General features: G+C 42.3%; 1 protein-coding gene across 2 annotated transcripts in view; it reads right to left on the reverse strand.

Annotated features, from left to right (window-relative positions):
* The window catches only part of LOC125768822 (retinal homeobox protein Rx), a 46,179-nt gene that overhangs the window by 18,576 nt on the left and 9,959 nt on the right, over window positions 1-17,644 (reverse strand). For both annotated transcript variants that reach the window (XM_049436991.1, XM_049436990.1), the window contains exons 3-4: window positions 14,522-15,844; window positions 14,262-14,428 (exon numbers count right to left, since the gene is read on the reverse strand). In XM_049436991.1, coding sequence (XP_049292948.1) covers window positions 14,262-14,428; window positions 14,522-15,844 — 1,490 coding nt within the window. The remainder of the gene's footprint in view (window positions 1-14,261; window positions 14,429-14,521; window positions 15,845-17,644) is intronic.

Consider the following 17,644-nt stretch of genomic DNA (forward strand, 5'->3'; position numbering starts at 1 on the left):
GTTGGGTGGTGTACTTCCCTTCCTCCCCCGAAAAAAAACTAGGCGAAAGGATAACTTTGTGTTCGATTTGATAGAACTTGCGACAAACTTATGTCCTTGACGCGAAAAACAGAACAAAAAAGCAAAATTTCTTTTGCGGTGGACTCTAGTGGGGGGCGCGAGTCGTTCCTTCAATTTATTCCCATATTTAATATGGAAATTCATAAAGATAATGCTAATAGTCATAATCGTATAGAAGCGTCAGTGGAAAGGAAGGAAGAAGGCAACTCGGGTCACTAGTAAAAACAGACCTTCTTGCTCGCTTGCTGGCCAACAACTTTACCCCCATCGTCGTCTTGGTAATGTGTAATGAGTGGCTTTTTATTATTATTACACCTTCACGCACGAGATCCTTGCCAAGGGTTGTATATGTGTTTCCCCATCCAACCTATGCTCCATAATCTGAACCTAAGTATAGAAAAAAAAGTTGGTCGAAAGTTTGACATGGTTGTTTCACGTCATTCCATACCCTGCTAACTTCCTAGCACCCGTTACCAATACCCAGGGCCTTTGCTGATGGAAGGTTTTCTAATGAAATCAACATCCATCCATCACCTTGTCCCGTGGTCAGTTTGATGGTCAAGTCCTTCCAAAAAAAAAACACCACACAAACATTTCTTGGCTTATGATGTCGTGCTGGCCATCTCTATGTACGGCTCTCTAGTTCGTCGATGTACGTCCACAAAACATTCGCCACCATTTTCATATCTCGATGAAAGGTGAGTTTGGGTCGGGGATTTGTAGATTTTTTTTTGGCTCGCCGTGAGCCGGAACGGTTGATAAACAAGAAAATTAAATTTAATGATTTTTATTACCAAATGATTAGGAGCGAACATATTCGTTGTGGGTGCGTACCTTTAGCGAAACAAGAATGCAGGAAAATGAAAGGTGGAAAGGAAATCGTCCTAATCGGTGTCGTAAAAAAGTCCTTTCACAGCAAGGCCCACGTTGGCACAAACCGTGACAGAAGCGGTAATTCTATTAAAGTTAGTTTCTTTGTATACAAATTAGTCATTCAACCAATTCATTTGAATATGATGAAGCATGAGTTTTGCCATGCATGAGCAAGAAGAATTTTTTTAGTGAAGCCAACAATTGTACTGGATTGTACTTTTGCTTAGGATTACTAAAAGGAGGATTTGAAAAAAGGAAATTTATTTTAATTAATTTGATGTGCACAATTTGTCATGAAAATTCATTTTATTTATTCTTCATTAACTTAAAGAAATTTTCACAGGTTTTTAAAATTCTGCAGGATTTGAAAAATAGGAAATTTATTTTAATTAATTTCATTTCTGACACTTGTCATTAAATTTCATTTTATTTATTCTTCACTAATCTAAAGACTTTTTCACAAGTTTTTAAAACTCTGTGTCGCTTTTGGTCTTAAACTTACAATCTCGCAGCTATACAATTTCAGACCTGCGCCCTTGATAATCATCCGAATGGGACTTGAAGCCGATCTTTTCTTGTGAAAAGCCTCGCATCAGTACAACTAAGCCAACTCTTCGATTCCAGAATTTGATAGAATTAGTTCAATAAAAAAGTTTGTAAGCCTCATATGACCAGTTCCCGCTCCAATCCGATTATTGCACGACTGTTTCGTGATTTATGAATAATCATTCTGCTCCGCTTTTGGTTTGTCCCTTTTTCGGTGCCATTATCCTAGACGGAGCCAATCCCCGTGACCCTTTGGTGCTACACACGTGTTCGCATTTGCATGCTCGCATATGGGGCCGGCATTGTTGTGGTCGTCGATCCCCCATAACATGCTAGGCTGTATCATTCTGGCGGCCAGACCAGCACAAACAAAAAAACCCAAACGACTAGCAAATCTAGCATCGATTTGTGTCCTCTTGCGTATTAAACTCCCATAAAGCGCTAGCGTGTAATAAAACAAAATGACACAGGAAAGTTATATCCCCCATTTGTTATACTCGTGCTGGATGGGTTTTGTAATGCAACCGTATGGTACGATGGAATTTCGATTTCAAATCGCAAACATATTATTATTATTTTCCTTTTACACACATGCCTCCCGTTCGTTCTCTTCCGCACCCCACCCCTGGGGCAGATGGCATAGAAGGTATCAAACATGAACTCACTTTTTTCCTCACCAAAACTAGTCGCCAACTAGAACTGGGACAGAATATCGCGCACCAGAAACGATTTGTCTCGCAAATACCTTTGCATGCCACGAAAAAACCCTGAACTGCGTAGCGAGTTCCGTTCCGTTCCTATTAGACATTGTCATATATTTCGTTTTACTTGCTATGAACCGAAATCAAACAGTCTCACCGGAAACCACTACCAAGCAAAAGCCACCAAACGCAAGACATGCGGGATATCGATTCAAAGTTGCCTATACGTTTTCTTAGGGCTTGTGTGTAGGACGTAAAGGACGAAAAGCGGGAAAAAACACTGTCTGTTATAAACTTACACTCGCGTTAAATACTAACCAAAGCGCTAACGGGCTCGGTTGAGTAATTTTATTAGCAATAATCACGCGCCCTTCCCACGCTAACCGAAGGAAATGAGTTAATGTAAACGCTTTTCGTCGAATGGTACGATGCAAAAATGCGTCGCCGGCATGCCACGGTCCCATGTGTTCTTTCTTACGGTTCGTTAATCTAACGAAAACCTTCATATGGATTATAGCCAACAAAACAACACTACGAAGAAAAAAAAAGCTAAAACACAGAACTTTCCTTTTCTCACAATCTTGTTCGATCGAAGATAAATATGGATTTTTATTATTGCAATTTTCGCCATTGGATAATGAGTGAAAAATATACGGTGACCACCGCATAACGTTACTGGATACATGCAAATTACGCTCGAATTAATAAGCGTTCGAGCATGTACGACATGGTGACTGCGAGTTGAGCTTTGTTGCCGAGCTGCAAGTATGTACTAACAGCAAACGATATGTTAAAACTTCGATAAAGCGGTAGTTAAGGATCGTAAACTGAGCACATTAGGAGCACGGTATAATCGCTTTGAAATAATGAAATGAACCGACTAGATTAAGTTTATGAGTAGTTTATGAGACAATCGCTATCGCACTCCTCACATTTGTTTACTACCTGAGATTTGAATTAGTTTGATGTTTTGATACTTAGCGCTAAATTTAAACTGTGCCTAAACTGTTGAACTTGGTTATGTTGTTAAATTTTTGCGTTCGTTATTTGCTTGTGCTTGTGTATAGTTATTAAATTTTTGCCTAAAATCCACATTTACATTTGGATTCGTTGATGTCTTTCTCATGACATCACTATCCTACCGGAAACAGACGAGTCTAAATAAATAAGTTTAGTAAGCCAAAAATGGCCTGCATGACCTTAGAGGTCGTTAAACCAAAAAGAAGAACTCCTCAATACTGGAACTTCTACATATAGGGAACCCGTCCGACTACTTCTACATCAGAGTCTGGAATGACTATTCGAAGATTACCTGATTACCCTATTAAACTGTCACTCCGAATCTTGGCTGGCTCTCTCCGAAGGTTATGATGAATAATATCCAGCAAAACCAATAGATATCAGGCCAGAGGCATTGGGAGTTTTTCATCTAACATGTAGTATATATCTTTGGACGTTGCTGATCTCGAAATTTTTCAAGACATGGTAAGCATGGAGCCTGAGATATTGTCATCTTCAAAAATAGTCGCACGGTGGTACTTATAAGAAGAATAAAATAAAACTCATCCCTGTGTTGACTAGAATTAACTACAGCTGAGTCAACCTTGCGTACAAGCGTCCAATAATAGTCAAGTAACACTAAAATGTTTTGTATCAGTCAATCCGAATGTACCTTCAAAAACTGCAACACCAAAAGTGCACTAAACTCCTTCCATCTATACTTGATTAAAACAACAAAACCCAACATATTTCGAACTAGTTCCGCAAGTTCTTAATTGCTTTCGATAGTTTTTAAATTTTCATCACCACAACGCTTCAAACGTTCGATGCTCCAAGAGTGGAGAGTGAATAGTGCGGTTTTTTGGACGACATTCCCATTCCCAGCAAGGACGCACTATGTACGGCAAACAGTGTGCTGCCTTCAGCCAGCTAATTAAATAGCAATTTCCGTTTGCTCCTCTCAAACCCATCCCATCCCTGGGTCAGGCTGCCCGAGTGCCCGACACGCACTCGAAAGCGCGAACCAGGACCCGGAGAGAAACATAATTATGCAGCCTGCATTTCGTTGTGCACCCCACGTACAGGAGCGTCATCGGAGGTAGGCGTGATGGGAGCAGATGGATTGGCGGGGGCCATGCACATCGCTGCAGGTGGTCCATTAGGTCGGTGTGTCGGTATAGCTGTAACGGTGTCATTCGTGTCGGGACTTTGGAATTAATTTTCTACCATCACCGATCGGGCGACCGGTCCAGTGCGACAAGGTGTCCCTGTACCAGGACGCTCGTACTGGAGGTCCCGGTTATGTTACCGACGAACGACCGCCGTTGCCCGGTCTGCTGGTGACAGAGTGCGTACCGGACAAGGCGTTTGAAATGAAATCGAATGAGTAAATTAAATAATCAACGCCAAACCGAACTGGACATTGTTTCGCTCTCGCTTCGTCCTAGGCAGTCGTGAAGTATGGCTTTCGGACGATAATATTACGTTCCTGCTCGACCGTTGTCCAGAGTTCGGCTTAATTGACAGTGCAGCACCGGTAAAAGTTTTGCCCCGACCAAAGCACAAGAACACACACACACACTCACACAAGCACACCAACAACGCCGTTCTCGTCGTTCGAGATACGCGTTCATTAAAAGGAATAATTTGATTACCCGTCGATTAAGCGGTAAACCATTGTGCTCCGTTTCGTACGATGATGATGATGGCCCCTGCAGCATCAACGCAGTTTCCTCCAACTCGGCAGCCATTTTCTTTTCAGCATCGGTACGATGATGGCAACAAGCACTGGGGCACATGCTAAAGCAGCATCTCCCCATCCTCGCAACAGGGGAAAAGAAATTAAAAAAACAACTCCAACTCCACTTTTCATCTAGCTCTCTTGCTCGTTCACGCAGTCACGAAACAACAACCCAACCATTTCTCTCGCACATTTTGATCGATTTTCCGTACCGTTTAGTACTGAACCCCATCATCATCATCGTCGTCATCGCTAGCGGGGCGAAGATAAAAGTGAGAGTAAAGGAGACGATTAACGAATGGTTGGATGCGCACGATTGCGCGAGGCGTACGGATCCACGTAAACGGAATCGCCCTTTTTCATGATTTTGTAACCTTTTACTATTGTGGTTCAATTTGGGCGACAAATTGGTCCTATTGTTGGGGTAAGATGTCGGCACTAAGATGTTGCACAAGGGTGACAGAGTGAACCATAAATCATAACTTGTACAGAATATAAAAAAAATAATAAAGAACAAGTAGGTATAAGCGAGACTTAGTTGAAGGTGTTACAACATTTTTTTAATTCGTGTCTATCAAATTTTTTTACTCGGTTAGAACGGCCTGGGCGTATCAAGACTTATTTTACCACGTAGCAGGATACTCAGCCCATGCTACGGTGGGACGGTCCGGATGGGATTTGAACCCGGTCCCTGCCGTGTGGACGGGCGCCGTTTTTCACCCCATCTATCAATTTGATAGACAAAAAAAGGATATTCTTATTTTACTCTGCCGTGTATTGTTCTTAAAACTACTTAAAAGTACTTTCATCGATTTAAAAAAAATACGTCAAATCAGTCTGTTGATATGTAGATCATATATAAAACTGATAAAATATACAACTAAACCATTAGTTACTGCCCACCCTTCACCATAACTTCATGCGGTCGGTATAACCTCCGTCAACATCACTGTTCAAACAAAAAAAAACTCCCTACATCCGGGATTTCCCGAACGCACCGTGCAAAATGTTCTAATCCCTCATAATTGTGTGAGAAAACATGTGTTTTCTTTCGCGCAAAGCCTTTCCAAGTCGTGGGCCGTGGTCGGAAAATTGCACCCTTCACTTGTTACAAACATCATCAAAATTGGTCCCCGGGGGCAGTCTGTACCGGCGTCCTTCAGTCTTCCAGCACACAGCCTACGGCCACACAACCCAATAACCCGTCAAGCGTAATTTAATCTGGATTTACGCTGCGTTTGGGGTTTGTTTGTTTGCTTGACTGTGAGATCGTACCCTTCGATCTCACTACATGCAAGCCCACCCACCCACATGCCAGATAAACAAAACGGACAAACGGTTGGGATTAACGTTATGAAATTTTGTAAATCGCATTTCGCTCAATCGATCTCGTTAAATGTAGATATTGTGGGAAGCGAGAAATCGAGAAACAAATAACCGTGAACCAAGCGCCAACGTACGCCAACGAACGCAACCGGGCGGAGATCTTTCACTTGAGCTAGATTACGATAGCGATGGGTATCCTGAGAAAAAGAATAAAGCGAAAGTATACAACAGAGAGACAAAAAAAACACCACACACAAAACCAAACTTCATACCTCGTACAAACGGAACGGAAAATCACATTCCACCGGGACGGAGCCAATAGAAACGGATGCCCAATATACGTGGGCGTCACAGTTACGCAGCACGGCTACACGGAGAAGAGTCGGATTATTCAATTTCCCGTTCTCCGTTTCGTCCAAATGTCCTTTTGGTGTGTGTGTTGTACGGGCGGTTAAAGAAATTGGATCCATCTTCAAGCATTACGTTGCCTGCATCTTCTGATCTTTCGATTTGATTGACTTTTTCTCGTTTCCTTTTGGGTTCGCTTTTATTTTCCTGTTTGAATTTCCCATTCACGAGCATCTTTCCCATTCTTCGCTATATAATAGCAGCTTTCCTTTAATGCCCGCGTGTCTCACCCTCACGCCCAACGGGATGGATGGACGGAAACCCACTTGACAGATATCTCAAGAGCCTCCCGAATGGAGAAACTCGATAAGATCGGATCGCTACGCTGCACGCCACTAGACGGCGAACAACGTACGCGGCCACTCACGTGACAGTGACAGCTTCGCTAATTGTAATCCTTCCTTCGATAGACAAATAGCTGGTAAATTACCGAACCTTCGGCAAAGGGATTTATCCCGTCCGTGGGTCGGTGGGTTTGAGTGATGTGAAGCAGATTACTATGAAACAGCCCCGTGCCCGGGAAAGGTATCCCACGCGTGCCCAAGATGTGCATTGGTGAGACGAAAAAAAGAGATAATGACGTGTTTCGGGTTACGGGGTGCTCTAAACTGCGTCTCGCTCACGACGTAGACTACACCAAGCACACCAATTAAGTACACAAATTAACGACAAATAAGATTGTCTGAAGAAATTGATTAATGGTGCTTTCTTTCGGCGTTAATTGGTGACACTTTTATTGATTGCCAAACACACTGATGATGGGGATTTCGGGACGACAATTGACTTCCGATTTTGATTTGTTCTTAAGACCGAATTCTATCCATGTGCCATGCATAAAAATATCGACTAGAGTCAATTGTATGAAACTTAATAGTGAGAGAAACTGTGGAAATTGAAGATGAATTTAAAGTAGATCGCTGTCGAAAACCAACATTAACGACTCGCAGGGACTGTATATTCTCAACAGTATTAAATGCCAATAAGAACTGGTAGCACGTACAATTGAACTTGTCAGAAACAGATCAACAGTTTGTCCAGGATTACGAAATGCATCAAGTCTACCAGCAGATCGAACAACACCTACAACGAAATCAAATATCAATAGATCCAACATTGTATTATTGTACATTCCGTGGGATCTATACGGCGTTATTTACTATGAGTTTCAGAGCCAGGACTTCCGAAATAGTTGACCATTAGTCACAATAAAGACTCCAACATAAGCTAATGCACGATTAGTATACAATTGATGTAACTCCTTTTGAAGACATTGAAAATGATCAGGATATAAAGATTAGTACGATCACTCATCTTTCAAAAATCATATGGATACGATAATAGTCTCTGAATTATTCACCGAAATAGCGTGGTTTAATTCATGTATAATATAAAATCATATAAAATATAAATCCATTTAAAATATGTACATCTGGTATCGGTCCTCCAACGATGTTTCTACAGTAGATTTTTTTCTAACGACTGGTTATCGGGAGAGAGGACTTTGTTTTTTCTCGTGCCTAGTTTGATGCACCCGAGATTTAAAGGTTTGAGTTACTCTAAACAACTTACACATTGTAAACTCTCCATATCCGTCCCTTACTCTTCTAGCCACTTTCCTTATCCATTGTCTAAACAGTTATAAGTATAAAGTGATTCAAATACCCAAAATCTGCAACATCGATAAAACAATAAAAACTGCGACTGGTGATATCAATGACTAGCCCTCAATGTTTCCTATATCTACGACAGATGTATGAAATAAATGTATAAATCGTTCAACTGATTCATCGTCCAACTGATAATAACGAAGACAATAGCTGATTTAAGTTAAAGGGACAATGTTCTTTATATACAGATCAAACTCTCGGATATTGCAATGTTTTTTTGTCCATGGTTCAGCAACACTTTAAGTCTTATAAAAAAAAACATACACAAACAAACCCAGATAGGGAACTAAAACGCTTTAAAGTCTATTAAGAATTTTTCGAAAAATTTCACGAGAATTCGATTTGCATCCACTAAAAGGATTATAGAAACTCCACTAACATTAGACTATTGACGAGTTTTGCTTATATTGAGTTGAAGATTATTTCACAAAAACGTCAAAAATTAACCCATAAAATTTTTGCTGCGCAAGTTGCAGCACAAAACATGTTATGTTTGTAGTCGGTGGTTCAATAAACAAACTTTTGTTGCAAATAAGTAGAACTCGCCAAATCTCGTGCCACGAAGAAATAACGCAACTCCACATTATGTGTTCATCTCCTCTGGTGCAGTGATAGTCGCCAGACATAGGGGTGGTTACCGTGCACAGACTGTCATGACACGCAATGGAGGGCGACACTAATTAATTTAATTATTTCAACTAATGTGAACTATTTGAAGATGCTATCTAAAGTGTCGTTCACCAGGCATAGTGCTTACATGCTCCCGTTCTAAACGTGCCCATCGCCGGGAATTGCTTTTTATCATGTGACCTCGGAAAAAACCCTCTTCTGAACGACGGTACGCATTTCCACACACACAAAAACTCTCGTACGGTGAAATGTGAAACTTTGTGTCGTTTTTTATATTTGCTGGTGTTCAAATGAAAACGGATAAGGGACAACTTAATTGCAACTTACGCTCTTGTTGCAACTGTAGCCGTGTGTGCGACTACCTGTCAAAACTGTTCTGTCCGTTATGTCGGTTGTGACGATGGGTCACAAAACGGGTTGCAATTCGATTGCGTTTCGTGCGATCGTGCTTGAATGTGATTATTTATGACCATTTAATTGCTGTGTCCTTTTACGGATTAAATTTTGATTTCATGCTTCACGGGTACGGGTACGGTCGATAATGGAGCAAATAAAAGCGCAATAATAGACGGTATATCGTGATCCTAACTGCACCACACGGTCTATACGGTCAGCCATCATGCTAAACAAACAAAGACATAATGTAACCGAGTACTGGTAGGAATGTAAGTTGCCTTGAGAGAAAAAAAAACAACAACAAGACCCACTAATTGCAACGCTATCAAAACCATTGCAGCCCTTGCTGTCGGTGGTGGAAATAATTGAAAGAAAGTCCGCACATGTGCATCGTGTCGGGATTGTTCCATTTCCTGGATCTAGTTTGTTTTGGACGCCCTTCTACCGCACCGTTGCACCATACACAGGTGCACTTTTTCAATTTTCATAATGGGTTTTTTGCATACAATGCAACTAGATTTTGCATTCTTCGCAGAAACAGGGGAGAGTTTGCCAGTGCTGGTGGAAGCTCTATGGTTAGCAGAAATTAAATCAAAGCTCAATTTAAATTAAATTAAACTCAATTGTACTTTAGCTTAATCGTGATTGCTAAACGATGTGAAGTGGTCAGAGGCGCGTGTCGAAGCGGCATGAACAACTCTTGTTTTTTTTTTTGGATTTTGTTTTTCACTGTCTAACCCTTTCCAGATTGTAATGGCAAAGGAGAGCTTTCCTATGCATAAATGAAGGTGCATAACATGCACACATGCAGTGCATTTGCGTTAGTTTAATTGGCTTTGTGGGGTGTCCTGTGTGGATCCACCATTTACTATTACCCTTTCATGCGCCTCCATCTTTTATAATAAGGTATCGGAACAGGAAGAAAAAAATGAACCTACACCACGTTATGGTTGATAACAGGGGTCAATTACCATGTTATTTTTCCTTCCCCCTTGTGTCCTACTACCCTCAGACCCGTGCCAGCTGAGAAATATAATTTGTTATAATTGTTTCGGTATCTATTATGCTAATTTGACGTGACAGGGGCCCTCGATCGATCGCTCTATTGACCGCTCGCACAATCGGTGGACACCCAATGGGGTTCGTTATTATTCAAATGAATCCCGTGGAAGGACAATCGATAATGCGACATACGAGTCGTTAGGCCATTTGGTAGTAATTTTTAATTGTGCAAACGGTATTGATGATACCTTGATGGATTGGTGGAACCGGTAAGGGAATGTAATTAAATTTCCCACCCAAAACAAAGCTGCCGACCATACCGAGACCATGTCTGCTGGACGAACATAAAGACCATTACTCATCAACCGTAATTAATCATTATCACCAAACAATGCATACAGTGCCCATAATGAGATAACACCCACATAGCACGATACCTCCATTAGGCAATACAAAAGATCCATCTTTTCGGAATGTTTGTAACACACGAATGTTTCGCTTTCTTTATTTAAACGTTGCTACCAGCTAAATTTAATTCGTGGTAAAATATGAATGTCTAACTACATCGATATAAATCAAACGTACATCTGGATGGTTTTTATCATTGAAAATGTAGCTCGTGACTTTTAGATGTTCTGCTTTAGCAGATCTACTGGTAATGTTTGCGTACCGTTTAAGTAAAAGAAGAAAGTGTAACAAAACACCGCGCGAATACGATCGCATGCCCCGACAACATTCGTCAAAATCACTAAACGATTTTTAGCAGCGACACCGAGATTGAAATTGCTTTTTACCAACTTTCGCGAGTAAATGGTATCCTCAAAAAAAAAGAGGAAAAATATAAGAATGCTTATGCTCCGCTTTTAGGATATTCACACGACAACTTCACACCCGGCCAGTTGTTTACTTTTAGGCGTGATTTTTCGACAAATTGTTAATTCGTTTTTTTTCTTCACTCATGCTTTTCGGTAGTCCTTTTTTCAACGCTCCCTTGTCAATTTCGTTTAGTGTGGGTTCGATTGCAAAATGGGAAAAATGACGCTACAGTGAAAAAAACGTGCTCTTTTAACTTAACGCAGCACATGCGCTCCGGTGCCGGTTGATGGAAATGCGCGTTGGTAAATTGAATTTGAATAAATAACATTCGACCAAAATTGGATTAATTTTTTTTTTGCTCAACGAAAAACATGTCCGTAAACACTCAACTTGCCACTGCCAGCGAACGTGCAACAACCAGTTGGCAGTTGTTACGATCAGGAAGGTTATTTTACGGCTGAATGGACTGCAGGTTGTCGAATATCGCACCGTAGTATAGTTTGACGCTTTATCCTGGCAACCGGATTCTCGCACACAGGTGACACATCAAGCTGGACAAAAAAGTTTGGCACGTTCTTTCCGCTTCAATTTATGACGTGTCGTTGACCGGGTAACACAACTCAACGACAACAAGCTCGAGCAATGACAGCGGGAGGCATACAAATATAGCGACGAAATATACATACATATATACTTTTTTTGTGTACATACAACCATCCTATATTTAGGAAAGGCAAAGATCGGCCCCCATGGTTTGGGGAATGCGCGGGCTGGAAAAGTTTCCCAAAGTGAGTTTAAAAATTGACTGCTAAAACGAACCGCGAGTCAGTGGTTTTGGCTGGTTTTGATGAAGAAGTGGCCCACAAGCCCGGTTAGCTGTGTGCTGGCAAGGGGAAATGAAAATTAATTCGGTGCGATTTTGTTTCCCCCATTCCCCGCGGGACATTCTCCTCACATCCGTGGGGTGGATAATGTTTCCTGTGACGAAACGTCACTTTGAGGTTATGTTTCGGTGAAACGCGAAATTCAATTTCACTTCCACAAACAACGCAACCCAGTCGGAGTTCCGTAGACAATGGGTGTCGTGGGAATGCAGGAAGCATAAAGGAAAAGGACCTCACGTGTAGCAAAGTGCTGTCGGTATTGACTAAACAGGTCCATCACCGGCACCTTTCCCTAGCACCATCGTACCGAACCACCACTCGCACTGAGGGTTAGTACCCAATTTGCCGGTATTGTTGCTCCACTAAATTGCAAATCGCGAACGTGTCCCACGGAGTCACTTTAGCCGTACGTTCCCTCGAATGCAGTTATTATCCTTGACAGTGTTTGGGGTTGAATGCATCCGTGGGTGCATCCTTTACTTGGTGTCGCTGTCACTTTACGGCAAACGGGTGTACGTGCGCCCGTGAGTCATCAAGGAGGGAATGTGTGTGTGTCCTTTTTTTTGTTATGTCGAAACTGAGAAGCTTTGCCAGATTGAAAACGATGGCCCTTCCACGCGCATTATCGTCAGTTGACTTTACGATGTTTGTGCGTGCTAGCATTCGTGAAATGCATTCTTTCGTAACTTCAATACCGAAGTGCAACTTGGAAATAATCCTCTACGAAACGCACATCGAATAAAAGTTGTTTATTTATTTATTTATTTATTTAAACGCAACACAAATCTAGATTCATATTATGAATGATTGAAGAATAAAAATTAACTAACAGTATCATTAAAGTGTTCAAACAGTTCAATCTGATTTTAAAACGCATAAAGAAACATCAAATAACGAAATCATAAAGTCAAGTCGATATTTAACTCAAATTAGCCCCTTAATTGGATTCCTTTTTATAATCCACCGAAGGTTTGTATATTTCTGGTTCATGTCCAACTCATGTCTTACACACTACAAACACGGCGAGTTGGCGTTTGAGTAGGCCTGCGTGATAAATTCTTTTTCTGAAGGGTAACAACGAACGCTCAAGCAGTGCACGGAGTACGAACTCGGCAGGAGTTGACACCGGAAAATATTGACAGATGCATGACGAGCCCTGCGGATACCCAGGTTGATGAGGGTGTCGGTAAGTGTTTGTGTCCCGCTGGAAGTGTTTTCAATTTTTGCCCAAATGTTTCGATAACGTTGTGCTGTAGCCGTTGGTTGATGCGTGATTGTTAAAACTCGATTAAGACAGTTTAAGCAAACGGATAATGGGCATGGCTATTGCTAGTCATTTATACGCATGCATGCGTCAAAGTCATACAAATTATCACTTAATATTCTTTACTGAAATACTTCCATATCAGCAATATTAAACTAAAAGCTAAAATTATTGTTTTCTTTGCAAAAATTTACTAAAAATGTACTTAACCAACAGAACAACAAGAAAGTAGCGCAACCTTCTAGCGGCTAGGGCTTTTTGTGCGTCATTAAGTGAGTCAGCCCTTCACAAAATAATAGGAAATGTCAAAACGCAACAATTACAAAATTTTAATAAATCGCGTCATAATCGTCATTCCCTTTCGAAAATATGCCATCCCTTTGCAGCCGTAATACAAAATAAAGACGGTTGTTGCCGAGCGTTTCCCTGCACAAGGGTAAACTTCATCATAACCGTATTCATATGATGGTAAATTGAAAACTCAATTACCCCTGCGATTTACCAGCCACGATGAGCACACCCGGAAGTGGCAAGCGGACAGCAACACTAAGCCCCGGCAAGTAAGTTTGAGCCTGCTCCCTACAATTTGTGAAGAAAAAATGAAGGTCCTCGGGTTCACATTTAGATGCCACAAATCGAAAAAGCCGCAGGGCCTTTGCACAGGATGACAAAATAAACAAACCACTACGCAAAACGTTAGAGGCGTAGTGATTTTTTCCCCATAAATCTGTTAAGGAAAGATGTAAGCAGATGATTCGCTATTGTACGTCGTTGAATATGATTGTGTAACGATTTGGGCGATAGTTAGTTCGGCCTACTCCAGATGTGCATTACAACTGGGTGAAGAGTTGCGGATACACCCATTTTTTGTGTTTCCTTATTTACTTTCAGAACTGGATGTGAGTTCCGAGCAACAAACTACAAACAATGTACTCGTTAGACACCTACCTGTACTCGTACTTCCGGCAAATTGACTTTCATCGCCAACTCCTCGCGCGAGTAGACATCAGGATAGTGGCTCTTTTCGAAGGCTCGTTCCAACTCGTGCAGCTGATAGGTGGTAAATGTGGTCCGATTTCGTCGATGCTTCTTTTTCGAACAGTTATCATCACCTCCTAGAATGGGACAAAGTTTGAGACCGACAAAGCGTTACCGCGGGCATCAAGGAAGTAAAATATATCTTCAATATCGAACGTCTTTCAACTTACCTTCATCATCACTGCCGGAGCCCACTTTTTCGCCCTGCTCACTAGACGTCGTTTGGTTGAGCTCTTCACTAGACGCGTAACTCACACCACCATCATCGGCACCCTTGTCCGCCCCACTATCCGTCGACTGTCGGTGAGGGTTGTACTCTTCCGTCCCCGGATTGCCACCGGCCGAGGAACCGAGCTGCCCCGACGACGGTGATGTCTGTTGCGGATGTTGTGATTGCGAAAGGTGTTGTTGTGTCTGTTGCTGCTGGTGAAGAACCTGAAGCTGTTGGTGGTGATGCTGCTGCTGTTGCTGCTGTTGCTGATGATGATGATGATGATGATGTTGCTGTTCCGCTTCGTAGGCCGCAGCCTGTCGGGCACGGAGCTCGTCGAAATTTTTCATATAATCGAAACTATTAGCCCTAATTGATTTATCGGCTGACTCATGCAGCTTATTATATTTGTTAATGGAGCTGTCGGACGTCGGATTGCTTTCGGAGCCGTCCGCCGGCAGCAGGACGCCACCACCACCAGCGTCACCATTTCCGCCCGATCGATCTTCGCCATCTCTCGTACGATCGTATTTGCGCTTGAGACTACCGCTTCCATTGCCACTACCTGCACTGGTTGGGGAGGAAAGATCCTCCTCGTATTCTCCACCACCATTACCACCACCAGTTGCACCTCCCACCGAGGAGCCTGTTCCATCTTCCGGGGGACCATCCGGACCACTGCGTCCACCGCCGTAACTCAACGAGGCGGCACGGTAGTTACGATCGATGAAGTATTTGTTCGTCTCCTTGAGCGTTTTCATGTACTCGAGCTCGGCCAGGGACGGATGGGACGGTGGCTGCTGACCGAGGGCACCTGGATGCTGCCCATGGTGCAGTGTGAGCTGGTGCTGTGACTGATGCGTCGGCGAAGGCAATTGGTGGGGATGGGTCAGATGCTGCTGTGGCTGCTGCTGATGCAAATGCTGCTGAAGGTGATTGTGCGCATGATGCGGATGATGGGCGGGATGCTGATGCAGGTGAGGTACGGCCGACGGGTGCTGTTGGTGGCTGTGATGATGGTGCAGGTGATGGTGGGACGGTAGCTGATGATGGAGCGCGCTCTGGGGTGAGGACGCATCGAGGGAAGCGGCCGCCACAAGGTCCAGCGACTTGATGTGGCTCTGGTAATTGGCTAACTGTTGCTGATACTTGTCCGGACTCGAGGGACTACCGAGACCGTACGTGACGGGCAGCTGTGCTTTCGCCATCATTTGCTGCTGATCGCACAGCTTGATCTGGCTCAGAGGTGATGCGCTCAGATCGGTTGCATCGCTAGAGTCGCCTGCAAAAAGTTACGAGTAGCAATACATGAAGTAATTATGAGTACAGTGCCTAACTGCTTTATTATCCTTCACCGTGGATAATTTTATTAGCGCTACTGGTTTACAACATTTATCATGTACGCTGCTGCTAAGTAGCTAAACTTATTCAAAAACTTTAAAACAAAAGATAAATAACAAAGCAAATCGGACAACAGAAAACCTTCTTTCCTACAGTTGACTTTAGCATGCGTCCTACTAATCTATAGGAATAACATTGAAACCATCGTAAACACACAAAGAAATAATCCGCGAGCCATTAAGCCATGTTTTGATTGGCTGAAGAAACCAGCAACCAAGCTAATCGGTTTATTTATTCAATGCGGTCAATCAGTGAGTTGAGTTTGACTTTTCGTTTGCTGTCTCATTAAAGATGATACAACAGCAGTATCAGATGTGGCTTTAGTTGATTCCGCATTTAAAGCAATATCAACTCTAAAGTAAAGGATAGTAACATGGATAGAAAATAAAAACAGATTTACAGAAGGACTACATTGATTGCATTAACTTTTTCCGCCTTGTTATTAGATTCTTGTTTTGCTTAACATTACTTTCAAAAGCAATGCCTTTTATCATTCTGCATATCTGCATATTTTTACAAAACCTTTTTCGTGCTACACTTAAAAAAAGTTGCTGCAAAAAGAAATCCGAAACAAGCACAACGTACCTCATACTCCTTCAAAAAGTTTCTTCCTCGTTCGGTTCCTTTCTCCCTTTAAAAGCCCAGGTGAGAATTGCTTCTTAATCGAAATTAGGCAAACAAAACACATAATAAGTTTCAAACTGGCCATAATTTTTTGACTAACTCGTATCGCGTGCCAACCAAGTTTAAGGAAAGAAAATAAAAGAAGACGAGTTAAGCCCTGCAAGACGTTACATAGCGTGTCCCCAGACACGGGAAAAAAGCAGAAGTCGTTTAACACGAGCGCGAGCCTTTAGAACTCGTTTGTGTGTATGTGTGCGTTTTGTGGTGTTTTTCTTCACCTATTTTCCTATTGCAAGATTGCGAGTTTCCGCGGGTGTTTCTTGGAATTAGTTTTCGGGCTTTCTTAATTCGTGTTTCATTTTCCATTCCCTGATTTGCCTTATGTACGAAAAGCATGAAGTAGTGTAAATCTGGCCTAAACGAACGGCAAAGTTGGATGGAATGGAAGAAATGTAATTTACAAACGTTAACGGTGTACCCGGTACGCGTCTGCACTATTGTTTTTGGCGAGTAAAATTAGGGATGCATCACCTATCCGGAATGTATCGTAGCACCTCGTTTTCGGTGGAAAACTCGCGAAAAAAGTGAGTTACTTTTGACAAATTAATTACACGGAGCCCTTTTCGTTTTGAGGGCGAAATGATCATTCGGTTCGGTGTATGGCAATGGCAAACAAGTGTAAGGCAATGGTTTGTTTCCCTCCACGGGTCCATACCACCCCCAGTGAGAGTTCTCATTGCTCCCCACCTTTCTTCTCGACCGTTCCGTGGTATGGTTTGCATGTCAAAGTGTCATAACGCTACGGTGTGGGGGAAATTGTATGTGCTTTAGTTTAATGGAGAACAGAGACCCCGGAATTTTCACCGGTTTCATTATCTGCTCCCCGTTAGTTCTTACTACACACCTCATGCCCTCGTTGAACATTTTTGCTTTTGCTTTTGCTTGTTCGGAAGCTAAGGGTTCCCTCGGTTTCAATTCTTACGTGAAAAAGACACCACGGCAAGGGTGTATAACGTTGGAATCAACGCTAGAACCTCGATGGAACGCTCTAGAAGGA

Source organism: Anopheles funestus, chromosome 3RL (genome assembly GCF_943734845.2).
Source record: "Anopheles funestus chromosome 3RL, idAnoFuneDA-416_04, whole genome shotgun sequence".
NCBI classification, from domain to species: Eukaryota; Metazoa; Arthropoda; class Insecta; order Diptera; family Culicidae; genus Anopheles; species Anopheles funestus.